The sequence below is a fragment of the Artemia sp. Qi Xiang Cuo genome, chromosome 1 (genome assembly GCF_049724085.1).
Source record: "Artemia sp. Qi Xiang Cuo chromosome 1, ASM4972408v1, whole genome shotgun sequence".
Classification (NCBI taxonomy): domain Eukaryota; kingdom Metazoa; phylum Arthropoda; class Branchiopoda; order Anostraca; family Artemiidae; genus Artemia; species Artemia sp. Qi Xiang Cuo.
Window position 1 is genome coordinate 94,996,676 of NC_142794.1, and position 15,850 is coordinate 95,012,525.

The window sequence follows — 15,850 nt, forward strand, 5'->3', positions numbered from 1 at the left end:
GACAAAACGACCGATGTCATTTGCAAACAACGACAAAGACTGGGTTGGTGCAAGTGCGTGTTGCGTCGTGGTTGGTTCCAGTGTGCGTAATTCAGAAGCTTCAACGATGGTTCCAGTGCCCTTCAGATCCACAGGTGTAGATGAATGCTCCGCAGACGTCCCGCTAATGCCACTGTCAGAAACATCCCTGGTCCGCTTGGGCGCGAAAAACGACGTAATGTCACACTTCCTCTTGATGTTGAAAATCGCTCTTCTCCTAGCCAAGTCCGAAATTGAACTGAACTAAACTGACAATCTTGCACTCTCTTATACCATACCTCGAGCGCCCATTAATCCTAATTTACTATGCAAGGTCAGGTGAACATGGGGTTACCTAATTCCGTAAGCTGATCAGAGCAAATATTATTAACCCTAATTTACTATGCAAGGTCAGGTGAACATGGGGTTACCTAATTGCGTAAGCTGATCAGAGCGCATATTATTAACCCTAATTTACTATCGAAGGTCAGGTGAACATGGGGTTACCTACGGTTACCTAATTGTGTAAGCTGATCAGAACCGTTAACCCACAAAATGCAATAGGATTTAGTGTGGGAGCATATTTTTTTTTCTGGTAAGGTTTTGTCTTTACAGGTATTTTTTAGACTAATTTGCGCCTCGGTCAAAAATTTCGGGGGGGAGGGGTTCAAACCGGGTAACCCCCCCCCCCCCTCCCCCTGGATACGGCCTTGGTCTTACCTTTTCTCTTGAATTGCAAAGCTACTGAAGTAATTTATAACCTGGATATTTTTTTTACAAAAATATAACTTTGTATTAGGCTTAGCAAACAATTCAAATATAACTTCCAAGTTTGATAAAAGCGGAAAAAAACTTAAAAATGAAAACAATGGAAGACACGAGAACAAAAAGATAAAGGCAGATATCAGGACAAGGACCTCCGCCAGGCCGTCCTCAGCCCTCCTTAATTATTTATATTTTTTTTCACTTTTATTTCAAACTTCATATGATGCTAAGCTTATCCCCCGGGGAAATTCCCCCTCCGATAATTCTCCTCGCGGAAAATTCCTCCCATGTGCAAAATTATACAGCCACGGGGAAAGTATGACAAATGAAAATAATGCAGAAAAGAAGAAAATTCAGAAATATTTTGTCAATATTCCAAAGTATAGTCAGAATATGTGGTGTAAAATGTCTTATAGTATTTATTTTTACATTTGTATCTTAATTTAATTCTTGTTACGTGTGTATGGGGGTTAAGTTATCGTAGCAGGGTACATTGTGGCTGTAGGAGTGATATCAACCCCAAAGGCAATCTTATTAGATACGAGGTATTACGAAGTTGTTAGACAAGACAGATTCCTCAAATTTTATTCGGTATCTTAGGGGTTAGTGGGTTGATGGGAAAAATTATTTGGCACTTTTTGCCCCTTTTTTGGGCTGTTATGTTTGGGAGAAGCAATATTTTTTTATTCATTTTCCTTCGGCATTGGGGTCCCCTTACTCCAAAGTTTCATTTAAGTTTCAGGGCAGTCGGAAAAACTCGGCTCTTTTTTAGGCCCCCTTTGTTAGAGGAGAGATCAATTTCAAAGGGAGAAATCCCTCCAATAGTTTTTTTGTGCCTTGGTCCTTCTGGCCCAAGAACTTACGGCTGTAAGTTTCAGATTGATCAGGAAAATTTTTTGTGGCTCATTTCTGGGCCTTTCCTCCTTCCCACAGCAAAATTTAGAGGATCTTTTTGACCAATAAAATAATCCCTGGGAATTTTACGCCACTGGACTCCCAAGATAAAACATGTAACCCTCTTTTCCACTATAAAATATATCTAAAGAATTGATATTTAGCATAATATACGACCCTTATCCAAGGGGCTCTGGAGGCTACGTCATCTTCGGATGTAAATTAATTGATATTTTCAACTGATCTGAACAAAATGGGCACCTCTAATTGTTGATCAGATGTCCTAAGGGGCTACAGAAGGACCAGATATTAAATAATGTTCTAGGACAGGGGCTGGTTTCTCTTCAATCACTTTTGACTTTTAAAAAGGCACTAGAGCTCTCAATTTCCGATCGAACAAGCATCCTTCGATGTTTCTAAGACCACGAGAGGGGATTGAGGAGGGGACAGCCGACAGCTCCCACCTACACGGAGTAAATTCTGCTCATTTATTGTTTAATGTTACTCTTTACTTAGCCTACATGATAAAGGTATAGACCAAAAATACTCCCGGAAATCAGGAGGGATTAGATATAAATTTCTACCTTCCTTCCTTCCCCAGAATTAATTTTATATTTATCTGAAGGATCAAAGAGAGTTAGACACTCTCAATACACTCTTTGAGACATCTCCCCCATCTGCAAAATGATGTCCTATCCCTTCTTCATAATAGCTAATGCAAACTTACAAATTATTGCATATAATTTTGTGAAAAATGAGGAGAATCGTTTACTTAAATAAAGTTTCAAACAAATCCCCGAAACCTTTTCTGCAATAACAAGGGAAATGTCACCCTGCAGCACCCTTTTTCAGGTTTAGTCTAAATGAAGGGAGAAGAGAGATTAATTGCCAGTCCTCCCATACCCATTCTTCGATTTTTCTGAAGGTTCATGGAGGTTTAGACAATCTGAGTTTTGAAATGCACTTTTTTCGGAATTCGCCCCCCCCCCTCCAGCACGTAGACCCGCTCCCCCTTCAAAATAGCTGATGTACGATTATACTCTCTTCTTTTTATTTGTCTTAATTTCCGTGTGGCTGCTTAATTTTAAATTTGAGGAAAATGTTTCAGGGGGATGGGGGAATTTTCTGCGGAAGGGACTTATCAGGGGGAATAAGCCGTATCCCAGAAAACAGATTTGTCCGACCAGCTAAGGATACTAAATCCAAGAAGGTATGATATAAATCTCAGTTTACAAAATCTTCTGAACTATCGCAGTCAAATTGTACGAGCAATACACTATGAGGTTTAAAACAAATCTTTTGACATTCACACGACTTTTTATTTTAATGTTATAAAATTGTACTTCTTTGTATATTTCAATCTTCTAGGGAGTAAGCAAAAAAGTAAGTAAGTATGACGCCACTAGACCCTTAAGGTCCAAAGCGCCGGTGCTGATCTCCGTTTCGTGGCCCTTCAGCCAGGAAGTGCAATGGGGGGCTGGGGGCCAGCCATCCTGTGCTTTCACACACCCTTCCTGCTTACCTTCCCCAGATTTCTCCAGGTACCCATTTATAGCTGGATCGACTCTGGCTAAGCTTACAGAGTCACACCACTGACCCGCGTCCCAAACCAAATAACTGACCACGCCAGGGATCGAACCCGTGCCCCTTGGACAAAGAATTCTCCCACCCAGCGTACGTCCACTTAGCCAGGACGGCAGGACGACTCCCTTCTAGGAAGTGTTTAAATAAAAATTCTTCTATTTGCTCTTTTTTGTGTCTATCGTTGCTAAGATACTATCCGGATAAGCACAAGGATTTTCCACTAGGCAAAGAGTCTAAGGAGAAACTAGAACAGATGAAATAAAGAATAGAGCAAGCTCTTAGCTCTTCAATGATATTAAATAAAAAAAACAAGTTTTTTTCAACTGAAAGTAAGAGCAGCATTAAAACTTAAAACGAACAGAAATTATTATATATATGAATGGGGTTGCGCCTCCTCAACACCTCGCTCTTTACGCTAAAGTCTTAGTTCTTATAAAAAAAGCTTCTTACTGTTCTAATAAAACGAATTTTCAGGAGTCGTTCTTAAAGAATTGGGACAAAATTCAAATTTTAGCGTAAAGAGTGAGGTGTCGAGGAGGAGCAACCCCCTCATATACGTGATAATTTCTGTTCGTTTTCAGTTTTAATGTTGCTCCTTACCCTCAGTTGAAAAAAACTTGTTTATTTTATTGAATTTCTAATCGTTTTTTTAAATAACGCCAGGAAATCTGGCTCCACTCCATGGAAAAATCTCTTCTCCCCATGGATATATTCTCTAGATAATTCAATCCTGGGGAAAATTTACCCCGGGCAATTGCCCTTAACATCTCGACGCTTAAAATTGAGTCGGCAAAGAGAAAGCAAGACATATGAAGAGTTCCGTATAGGAATTCTGGCAAACTCCCTCAGTGTAAAGTTTCCCCTGAAAAATTCACCCCCTAGAAACTTACCTCTCCATAGAAAATCCCCCAGCAGAAAATTCGCCACCCCACGAAAAACGTATGCATATTTCGTAATAACAAATACTATGCGTAAAAAACTGGCAAATTTTATAACTTAAAGACGTTTCCCCAGAGGCTGTGGGGGTCATGATATCTCAAAAGGCATATTTATTTGGCCTTTCAACTATGCTGAACAAAATAGTTATCTCAAAAATTTGATCGGACGTTTTGAGAAAAAAGGGCGTGGGAGGGGGCCTAGTTGCCATCCAATCTTTCTCGTCACTAAAAAAGGGCACTAGAACTTTTAGTTTCCGTTTGAATGAGCCCTCTCTCGATATTCCAGCACCACTGCCCCCCCCCTGAAAAAAAAACAAAATAAACACGCAGCTGTGATCCTTCTTCGGGCAAAAAAAAAAATCCACGTTTTTGCAGATACTTAAAACCTCTAAAGCTAAGTCCTCTGAATCGCTGAATCTTATGGTGTCATTTTCATTAAGATTCTGCGACTTTTAAACGGTGTTTCCCCTTTTCCCCAAAATTAAACTTTTATATTTGGAACCAGCAACATAAGCCGATTCGTTTGATAAATGGTATAAAAATTCCTTTTTTGGAGTTACGGTTACTATTAGTCGCTCCTTACTTACAGTTCGTCACCACGAACTGTTTGATCCGAAATATCTCGGTAAATGCAGGCATAATATTAAATTTCAGCTATGCTAGGAGTATCAGTGCTTCGAAGCGTAAAACGAAAAATAGAACAGGTCCTCTGTAATGCTGAAGCCTCCCAAATCTTTCTTGATTCACACACCACCCCTCGAGACGAAAATTATAACATAGCAACTTACAGCCTAGAGTGCCAACGATATGAAATTCAAACATTTGTGCTTCCTGGGCCCATCTTAGGTCTATTCATACCTAGTTTTCTAAGATTTAAAATTCTAGTTTTCTAGGATTTTTTTTTTGCTGCTTCAAAATTAGGAAGATTTTAGGTAATGTCACAATTTGTTAGCATTGCCACATTAAAACTAATTAGCTAATTTTGACAACACTTTTCGTCTGTAAAATTGAAGCATTAAGAATTCTAGGGGAATCTGCTTTTTCGGCCGAGAATCTTTATTTTCCAATTTAGCCTCAGCTATTGCCACAAACGGCATAATTTAATTTGAAGGTCTTTTTCATTAAAAAAAATTGAACTTCCGAGTTTATATATATATATATATATATATATATATATATATATATATATATATATATATATATATATATATATATATATATATAGTATGTATATATATATATATATATATATATATATATATATATATATATATATATATATATATATATATATATATATATATATATATATATATATATATATATATATATATGACAGCATATAATTTTCCAATGGACCAATTCAAAGAATTAAATTTCATTTTCTTTGTCCTTGATCCTTCAACAAAATTACCTAAATTTGAAATAGTGGCACAGCTTGATTGGCCCAACCAGAAATAGGCTAGGAAAAATGGATCGACCATCTTTTTCCGCTCTTGACAACATGATCCTCTTATATAATTGATAGCCCCCATGCGTTAAAAAGAGAATAAATGACACAAAGAGCATATTACACAATTAGCAAGCAAAATGACGAACAGTCTTTAATTTACTGATCTGGTTCTTCCCCTCAAGTCTCTATAATATCCACTTTCGTTGTTTTCAGACTGGATTACTGAGGATATTTCTTAAAGATACATTGATCCGCTTAGGGATTCCTGATTAATGTCTTTAGTTTAAAACTCATGAGAAAGGAAGCACTCACGCGCAGTATACCCGCATGGATACCTCTTGATTTTTTCCTTTATATTTGGAGGGGTTTGAAACATGTCAAAAAGAATTGACAATGGCCTTTTTTCTTCCTCAGAAAAATTGGATTTTCAGAATTTTATCATATTTGGCTAATTAAAAAAAGGGTAGAGAAACAAATGTGTATTAACCAACAGCACCAATTTGGAAGAGATGCAGATAAGAGGCGATTGACTCCTTGAAAATCTATTTGGTGGTTTCATATAAAACAAAACTCAAAACTTCCCCTCCCCAAAGATTTTGAAAATCAGCTTTCTTTAAATAAAAAACGTCTTTGACCCCCCCCCCCCCATAAAAAAAAACATCTTCGTGAATTGGCGCTACCAGTAATAAGGACAATTCGAGTTAATCTTAAGTCGAAAAAGCTGAAATATTCTTGATGGACGATATTGCTGGGAGCCATCAGTATAAAGCTGGGAGCCAATCATTGTGATTTATTGCCATAAATTGTGTCTTCCCTGTACTGACTTTCAAGCCAATGTAATCTGCCCAAGTAACTACATCATCGAGTATAGTTTGAACTTTCTCTGGGTCTGAGAGGATTGCGAAATCATCAGCGTATTCAAGGTATCTAAGTGAAAGGTTCTGTCCAGTCTGAACTCCTGGATGATAAAACAGTGCATTTTCAAGCACCCAATCAATACAGTAGTTAAACAGAGTCGGAGACCGCAGCCTTGTTTTACTCCAAACTCAACCGGAAATTCTTCAGTCTCTTCTCCATAAACTCGAGCTCAGCTCACAGAACCCTTGCAGTATGCATTGAGCAGTTCAACAAATTTCAGGGGCATTCCATGATTTTCTAGAATTTTCTAAAGTTTTGGCGAGTGATCGAGTCGAAGGCGGAAACGAAGTCCAAGAATATCAGAATCAGGGGCATAATTATACCTTTCAAACTGCTGGATAATGAAACGTATTGCAAAAATATTTTTAGTGCAGCCTCTACAGGACGGAAACCGGCTTGATTTTCACGAGTTCTTTTGTCTCTCGTCCCCTTGAAGCGGTTAAGGAGGATAATCCCATTTTTTTGCTGCAATGTCAATTAGACTTATTCCTCAAGGATACCATGGAGCTGCTCCGCTGTGGTCGCGGGGCACTGTTTGTGTATTTCCGGGGGGAGGCATCTTGGCCTGGGGCTTTGTTGTTCTTCAAGGCCTTAATCGCTTTGAGTATTTCTGCTCTTGTTGGGGCGCCCAGCTCGATATTGTGAGGTTATTTTTTAATGTAAGGAGGGAAACAGCCAGGAATTGATGACGGGGATTGGTTAATTAGTGTTTGAAAGTGATCTTTCCAACAGATCAAACGCTCCTTTTGACAGCTCATGACTTTTCCGGATCAATCTCTGACAACTTTAGACACGGCAGCTTTCTTGCCAGTCGATTCATTGAGAACCTGGTTGCGGGAGTTTGCGGGTGTCATGAGCGCATGCTGATTTTTCTAAAGATAAAGCCGTCTCTTCCCACATTTCGCGGCGGTCTAGACAAGCAGAACGCTTGACCCGTCTGTGCAACTCGTTCGTGATATGTTTAGGGCCGCTCATCTTTTTCCTACGCTCTTCGATCTTCGACTATGGACAGGGTTCTGGTAGTAATCTAATGTTGTCATTTCACTTTCGTTCGGCCTAGGATCTCTTCATTGGTCTCTCTCATCACTGTTTTGAAGGACTCCCATCTTTACCCAGGGCCGCGGCTTTCCTTCTCATTCAAGTTTAGGGCATCAAAACGGTTTGTTAGCTTCATGTTTACCGAAGTTTGCCGAACTTATTTATCTTGCGGCTTACTAATGTGATTTGGACTTTCGGTTCATTCTTTCTCCGAGATGCAAGACGATGTAGAATTTTCGCAAGGACTAGCTTGGGCTCGGACCCTGATTTTTGGGAGTCTATTACTGAAATTCCCCAACGTTGACGGACGAGAATAAAGTCAATTTGGGCCTTTATAGCACCGTCGTTGGAATGCCAGATCAGTAGAGGGCTTGGATTGTGCTGAAATATGGTGTTGGTGACAACAAGATGATTCATCAGGGCATGGTTTACCAGCCTGTGCCCATTTTCACATCTATGCCCCAGTCCCAAATTTCCAAGAACTTGCGTGGAGGTATCAGACAGACCAACTTTCGCGTTGAAGTCCCCTGCAATAATCAGGTAGTCTCGTGCAGCAACTGAGGAAGACAGTTGTTGCAACTCTGAATAGAATTCATCCTTAGCGCTAACTTCGGCTTCACGAGTAGGGGCGTATGCAGAGAGAATGTATGCGTTTTCTAGGTCTAAGGTTCTTGGGAATAGAGTTGACCGCAAGTTCCCCAGTCTTGAAGCAGCCCTTTGCAGAGGCCATTGTCAATAGATCTGGACCTTACGCCCTGCCACAGTTGTCCTCCTATAAAGGATCCTTCAAGGATGGTGTTCTGCATCACCATGCAATTTAACCCATTGCTGGGAGAAAGTTCGTAACTCACGGGACGTGTCCACACGCCGGTGGGCCCTGCTGAGTGTACATTCGTGGGGCCTTCTTACTTTTCGTACGGACATTTAGAGAAAGTTCCCATTACTTTGGACCACAGTAGAAATATATAGATATCACTACTGTGCCTTCGACAAATGAGGTTTCAACATCCAACTCCGTTGAGATGGATGAGGATGAATCTCGATCCCTAGCCTCAAATCGGCAAAGTTTGATTCGTTTTTCTTTGTTGACAAGGCAGAAAGTTATGACAACAGCTTGACTGCTTATTAGCCTAAAAATCAAACTGTTTCTCATTTTAGAATATTTTAAGACTGATTTTAAACACAAAAAATTTTAAATAAGAAAAGAAAAGGGATCTAGTCAAAGAATTGGAGAAAAGTTATGTTATAATATACAAACCGAAAACACAATTACAGGACAGGGCCAGAAAAGCCTTGCGTACAATTCTTCGCTTTTCATAATCAGAGCCACGACACAATTTACTACAGCTCAAGGGACATAAGAACAATACTAAAATGCATAAATTTTTATTATAAAACGATATACCGGTTTGAATGTATATGTGAAACAGTAAATTTACAACTTTCATGCACAAAATTTGGTGGCCGGCATTTACCCCCCCCCCCATAGAAAATAAGGCTTTCCAAATTTGATAATTTTATTTGAGTTTTATTATTTTAATTTCCGTTAGGGGAAGGAATTTTGGTACTTGTGTATTATGCGCCACTCACTCATGTTTACGCTGTGTAAAATTCGAGAACACACCGGTTTTTTCGTTAGTTTCTTCGTTACTTTAGAAATAAATGTGGGCTATAAACTTACACATTAGGGGGGGGGGGGGGTAAAGTATATCGGGTCTACATGCAAAATGTGTTTGGTACAATTATTCTGCATATTAGATAGATAGACAGATAAGTGTATTTTAAATACACCAAACATACGGCGATGAACACAGTAAAATAACATAAAGGAAAGGCACAAATAACATAAACATTGATCAGCGATCATCATAAAACACTTAAATGAAACATTACATTTACCCCCTCCCCCATATGTGCAAATATATAGCCCAAATTATATATTTCCCATATATTCTGTCACCTGTCTTTGTCTTGTCTCGCGCTAAGCTGAAAAAAAACTAACGAACAACCCGGTTTTGCCCTCGAGATATACACAGCGTAAACTTGAGAGAGTTGCCCATAATACACAAGTACCAAGACTGCTTCCCCCTACGGAAATTAAGAAAATAAAACTCAAATAATATTCTCAAATTTAGAAAACCTTCTTTTCTACGGGAGGGTTTTTTTCCGGGAGGTAAAGTATTTGGACAGTTTAAAGTCAGAAAACAATTCTTTCAAGGAATATGGCCACAAAAAAATTACAGAAGAATAGCGAAGTATAAAGAAATTTTGTTAACTAAAAAAAAAAAAAAAAAAAAAAAAAAAAAAAAAAGTATAACGTAAATGTAATGTTTCATTTAAGTGTTTTTTCCAAGTGTTAAGCGTGTTTTTTTTTCGATGACCATTTTTCCAAGTATTAAGTACTATTATTAGGTTAGTATATTGTTTAATTTAAGTTTTTTATGATGATCGTTTATCAAAGTTTATTATTTGTTCCTTTCATTTATGTTATTTTACTGTGTTCATGGCCGTATATTTGGCTTTAAAATACACTTATTTATCTATCTATCTAATATACAGAATAATTGTACCAAACATATTTTGCATGCAGACCACCTATACTTTACCTCCCTCCCCCCAATGTGCAAATCTATAGCCCAAATTTATTTCTAAGTAACGAAGAAACTAACGAAAAAACCGGTGTGTTCTCGAATTTTACAAAGCGTAAACTTAAGTGAGTGGCGCTTAATATACAAGTATCAAAATTCCTTCCCTCTACGGAAAAAAAACTCAAATAAAATTCTCAAATTTGGAAAGCCTTATTTTCCACGGGGGGAGGGGGTAATCGCCAGGGGGAGGGTAAACGCCCAGAACCACAAAATTTATCTCGGCTGTTTTCTTTCGCAATTAGCACAAAACTATAACTGCTTGAAAAATAAACCAGCAAAAACTTCCAAGAAAAAACAAGCAGATGAAAAATAAGAAAAATAAACAAGAAAAATAGCAAAAAAGTGGAAGAGCTAGCAACAATCAAAATTCAATCTGGGTTTGCTGGGGAAGGAGTGATCGATTAAAACTTTAATTGACATTTTTTTTTGTTTTTGTCAAAAGAAATAAAGTTTAGTTTAGAAAGAAAAAAAATTCACTTGTGAGGAAAAGATCAAACAATGGCTAAAACTTGATGAAAGTTGGTATTTGAAAACTGAATTCCGCTTTTACAAATGATTACAGCAATACCCATCTTTTGATACTTGAAACATATCACCCCAAAACTGTTTACTGTACATGACTTATTGTTTTTTTAAACAAAACGAAAAGAAAAATTGTAACTATTCGTTTTTAACTTCTGAAAATTTTCTTGCCTTATTCTCTGGGTTTACAATGCTAACAGTTAGTTCTTTATTTGAAGCAAGTTTTGTCTCCATAATTCGTTTCGGAATAGGAGCACTGGGCGTCGCAACTGTATCACGTCCTTGAGAAACACCAGCACTCAGTAGTTGTGTCAATCGCCTTTGTTGCAAAAGGGAAGGGTTGGGAATTTCTCGGACATTTGAGTTCAGTCCCATTCTAGGACTTTGGGATGTTGCATTCCGACAGTTTTGTTGAGAATGAACAAAATGACGAATATTGACATTAACGGAATCGTTGTTCGATTTTAAAGTTGGATTCTTTGCTTTTGTTACATTTGGTAGCTTAGTCATCATTGAAGCCTGTGACCCATCTGACGAAGAGTTTGAAGATAGACGAGATGATTCTTGCTGAACAGTTGGAGTTCTCTGACTCTGTAGCTGAGCAAGAGCATTCCAAGTCAACATATTCCGCATTCTTTCAAATTCAGCACGATTCGTTAGCGGTGAAGTGGTACCAATAGCCTGTTTGGCAGCTGAAGCTGCATACATAGCTGCTTGCAGCTGTTGCATCTGTTGCCTTTGTGCTAGGGCCATGGACTGAAGTAGTTGGTTCTGAGCCATATTTTGATGTTGAATATCCATGGCATGATTTGTGAAAGTGGTGACATTCCCGAGTTCAGGTAATTGAAAATGTCGTGGCTGTGTTAACTCTTTCCTAGAATGTATATCTGTACTTGGCTTTGCTATCGACGACTTTTCTGTAATGGAGACAGCTGACAACGTTGGAGTACTCCGCTTAGCTGGAGGGGATGGGGACTTTCTATCTTCAAGGGCACTAACACTGGAACTTCTTGATGTCGATGTCGATGATTTACCAGACAAATCGAGAACTACTGCAGTCACTTTATTAGAATCAATTTCTTCTTTCATGGCCATTTTTGCCGGCTCATTTATTTTAGCAGCTTCCATAATTTTAACTGCTGGCTTTTTGTTGCTAGCAATAGTTTGCATGCTGCGTGCAATTAATGGTGTTGGTATTTCAGATATTGCAATTAAATTTGGCATAGTTTTTGCGGACCCGTTACTAGAAGTCTTCCGTTTTCTAGAAGAAGAATCCCCGTCACTTAAATCACTTTTTGAATGTGAACTATTGTCAGTATTAGTTTTGTTATCTGGTGAAACCGTAGAAGCACTTCCCTTAATTTTATGCGTTATTCCATTTGTCTTATCCAGTTTTTCATCTTTATTTATATCATTTCCATTTGTCTTTGTTTTATCTTTAGTCTGTTTGAGCAATACATTATGAGCAGAATTATCTGTTTTTGGTGTTTCATGTTGAGTATCTTTCTGTGACTGTTCAATTTTACGAAGTTCTGGTACTTTTCTTGCTGTCTGAGGGATAGAAATGGTCATTTCTTTTGTGGGGTTAGTCTTCACAATTTCGACTCCACACTTAGTCAAATTTTCTTTCACGTCTAATATATTATTCGGACAATTTCTAGAACGAGTGTCTTCAATGATAGCTTCTTCAGGCCCAGTAACACAGCAAGCTTTTAAATTAACTGGGGACTTAGTTGGAGATTTACAGCCAAAAATTGCAATGGAGGGTAAAGGTACATTATCAGGTCGCAGAAGCTGCGAATCAAAGACAATTTTCCCGACTTTTTTAGTTGTTTCCTTTTGTGTAGGCTTTACCTTAAATGAATTCCAGTTCCCAGATTTTAAGTTAAACTTTACAGTAGGCATATCCCATAATTGACCTAATTTATCGCTTTTTATTGGAACTGATATGTTTTGAGACTCAGTTATAGCTTCTTCCTCCTTATATTTATCCATCTTTTCGGATTTGGCTTTTGCAATAATCTTAAGCCTTGCGCTTTGACTAATATCATCCAGTCGCGCCTTCTTCGACAAATCGTTCACGCCCGTCTGCTTTTTCGCTTTAGAAGTTTCTGACAAATGTCTTTTGACGCCGCGTGTTTCATTTAAATCAGCTTCTATTGGCACAAGCCCCAGAGGCACTTCTGAGCTAGTACTTGGAGATTCTTTCTTGCTCATTTTGGTCCTTTCATTTTCGTGAGATTCTATATCTCTTGGAGAAGTTTCAGCGATAATGTTGTGACGCTTAATTTGATAGATTCGATAGTACAGTCGTAATGGCTCCTCCTGAAATAAATAGAAAGATATGACACAGGTATACTGGAATCTACTACGAGAAGGGGGAGAGGTAAAGTTTAAAAAACCAGCAAAACCATCAATACCAATTATACCATCATATGAAATACAACTAATCAGCACCAGAAATTGTACTTTCTCGTCGGACTAGGTTTGTCCCTCAGCGCGAAGCGTTAGGTGACCCGATTTGAAAGGCGGGACTACTATCAAACAGTTCGTGGTAACGAACTGTAAGTAAGGAGCGACTCGGCTCAATGGTAACCGAAGCTCTAGATAACGGGATTTTGATACCAACAGATAAATCTGAAGAATCAGATTTTAAATCTGATTTCAAATATATAAGGTTCATCAAGTTTAGTCCTACCCATCAAAAGTTGCGCTCCTGAAAAAATTTGGCCGATTTTCGAAAAAAGAGGGAAAGACCCCCTAAAAGTTATAGAACCTTAATACTAATCACACCATCATATTCAGCGTATCAGAGAACTGTACTATAGAGGTTTCAAGCTCCTATCTACAAAAATGTGGAATTTTCCATTTTTTGCCAGAAGAAATATCACGGATGCGTGTTTATTTGTTTGTTTTTTTTTTGTTTTTTTTTCCCAGGGGTGATCGTATCGACCCAGTGGTCCTAGAATATCGTGGAAGGGCTCATTGGAACGGAAATTAAAAGTTCTAGTGCCCTTTTTAAGTGACCAAAAAATGGAGGGCCAATAGGCCTCCTCCCACGCTCATTTATTTCCAAAGTCATGAAGGGGGCGCCAGATTTCCCAGCATTATTTAAAAAAAGATCAGAAACTAAATAAAAAAGAAACAAGTTTTTCAACTGAAAGTAAGGAGCAGCATCAAAACTTAAAACAAACAGAAAATATTACGTATATGATTGTGTTCATTCCCTAGTCAATACCTCGCTCTTTAAGCCAAACATTTTTTAGTACTTTCATAAGAGCTATTTATTCTAATTAACGGCCTTTGTGACTTTGTGACCTTTGTGGCCTTTCAAGAATTGGAATAAAATTCGAAGTTTAGCTTAAAGAGCGAGGTATTGACTAGAGGGCGATCCCCCTAATATACGTATTAAAAATATATGAATATAGAACTTCGTTACGTAAGTTAATTCGTAAGTTACATGTATTTATTACTAATAAAAACGTTTGTAAATAAAATTAAGCAAGTTTCGAGAAAGCCATTTAACCAAATGAAAGTAAAATTAATATGTATATTTTTTTTTAATTATTCACGTACGGTGAGCCAAAATCAAAACCTGTATTAATTCAAAAACGTCCAAAAATTAAATAAAAAAAAAACAAGTTTTTTTAACTGAAAGTAAGGAACGACATTAAAACTTAAAACGAACATAAAATATTCCGTATATGAAAGAGACTGTCCCCTTCTCAACGCCTCGCTATTTACGCTAATGTTTTACTTTTTCACAGTTCTTATTTTTTTTAAACAATAAAATACTTTATCGTTAAGAGCGAGGTGTTGAGGAGGGGACAGCCCCTTTCATATACGGAATAATTTCTGTTCGTTTTAAGTTTTAACGTAGTTTCTTACTTTCAGTTAAAAAAAAAACTTGTTTTTTTATTTAATCTTTATCAGAGCTACAAAAGAATCTGATAGGCCCGTGAAAATACCTCACAAAAATAAGGAAATTAAAAACGCTTTTTTAACAATAATATCCGACGGTAATTTCTCTTTTTCTCTTTGTTTAGGTGCAATCTCGAGTGCAATCACGAGCTCTTCTAACTCGAGGTTAAATGGTGAAGTGAAACTTAAACAGTGAATAGGTTATGCTTTGATATGGTGGGTGGATTTTCTATTTTCATTTACATTATAGATACTTCACAAACTTCAAATTAATAAGTTTAATTTGGCACTTTCCGTTCGTAAAATTTCAAACTTATGTTCGGAAGTAGATTTCAAATCCCACCGATGTCCTATCTCGAGGTGGACATTAAGGGTTTCAACCCATCGAAATTTTTGTCTGACTCGTAAAAACGTAGCAAAAATAAACATAAACACATTTTTGATGCGTTTTTCAGGTTTTTTTTGTCCCCTCCCCCCAAAAAATATTGTTGTATAAAACATCATAATCGTACAACAATACCATCATATAAAAAAAAACATAAAAAATTACAGTCAATTGTGTAATTTTGTAATTTGTAATTGCGTAATGTCCAAAATTGGAAACTTTGGGAGAGAAAGAGGCACAATGGAGGAGGGGGCAGTGGTGCAATTTCCCTTTATGCCTGGGAGGTCTTTTTATGTTTTTATAGCGTCTTAAGGTGTATCTATACTTCACTTTTTGTTTTTGTAGTTCAATAGGGGGTTTAACAAGAATTAATACATCGGGATCTCCTATGTTTTTCAGCCTCCACTTCAAGCCACCATTTAATAAAAATAAATTAAGACAAAATCTCCTTCCCTCACATTTTTTGAAGCATGAATTTAACATGAATTAAATAAACAATACCTATATCAATTATTTTTTATAACAATAACAATAAACAAATACAAACAACTATTAATTATTGTCAATCAAATTTTTCTATGCTTCTTTTACAGAGGGTAAAGCAAGAGGGTAAGCCTCGCATATTTCTATGGAGAAACGAGGGATTCTGGTGCCCGAGGTGACCATCCCTCATATATTTTGAAGAGCACCTTTTTTTGCATCTCCAATTTTTATAAATTCTTGCACTATTTTTAAATTTTTGTAAATTGGCGTCATTGACTGGAAC

General features: G+C 37.5%; 2 protein-coding genes across 2 annotated transcripts in view; both read right to left on the bottom strand.

Moving 5' to 3' along the window:
• Nucleotides 1–7,746: 7,746 nt before the first annotated feature.
• LOC148956951 (protein CFDP2-like) lies at nucleotides 7,747–10,874 on the bottom strand. The gene is made up of 2 exons (XM_089092674.1): nucleotides 10,825–10,874; nucleotides 7,747–8,278 (listed from the first exon to the last, which is right to left on the bottom strand). The coding sequence occupies exons 1-2, from the start codon at nucleotides 10,872–10,874 to the stop codon at nucleotides 7,747–7,749; spliced, it is 582 nt and encodes a 193-aa protein (XP_088948800.1).
• The window catches only part of LOC148956952 (uncharacterized), a 73,829-nt gene continuing 67,928 nt past the window's right edge, over nucleotides 9,950–15,850 (bottom strand). The window contains exon 9 of the mRNA XM_089096946.1: nucleotides 9,950–13,103. Coding sequence (XP_088953072.1) covers nucleotides 10,917–13,103 — 2,187 coding nt within the window. The 3' untranslated portion in view covers nucleotides 9,950–10,916. The remainder of the gene's footprint in view (nucleotides 13,104–15,850) is intronic.

Bases quoted from the DNA above. Each gene is read 5' to 3' on its own strand.
- LOC148956951 (XM_089092674.1), bottom strand. From the start codon at position 10,874: ATGTACAGTAAACAGTTTTGGGGTGATATGTTTCAAGTATCAAAAGAT. The intron at 8,279-10,824 runs GTATTGCTGTAA...TCTATTCCCAAG, and splicing joins TTTCAAGTATCAAAAGATGG to AACCTTAGACCTAGAAAACG.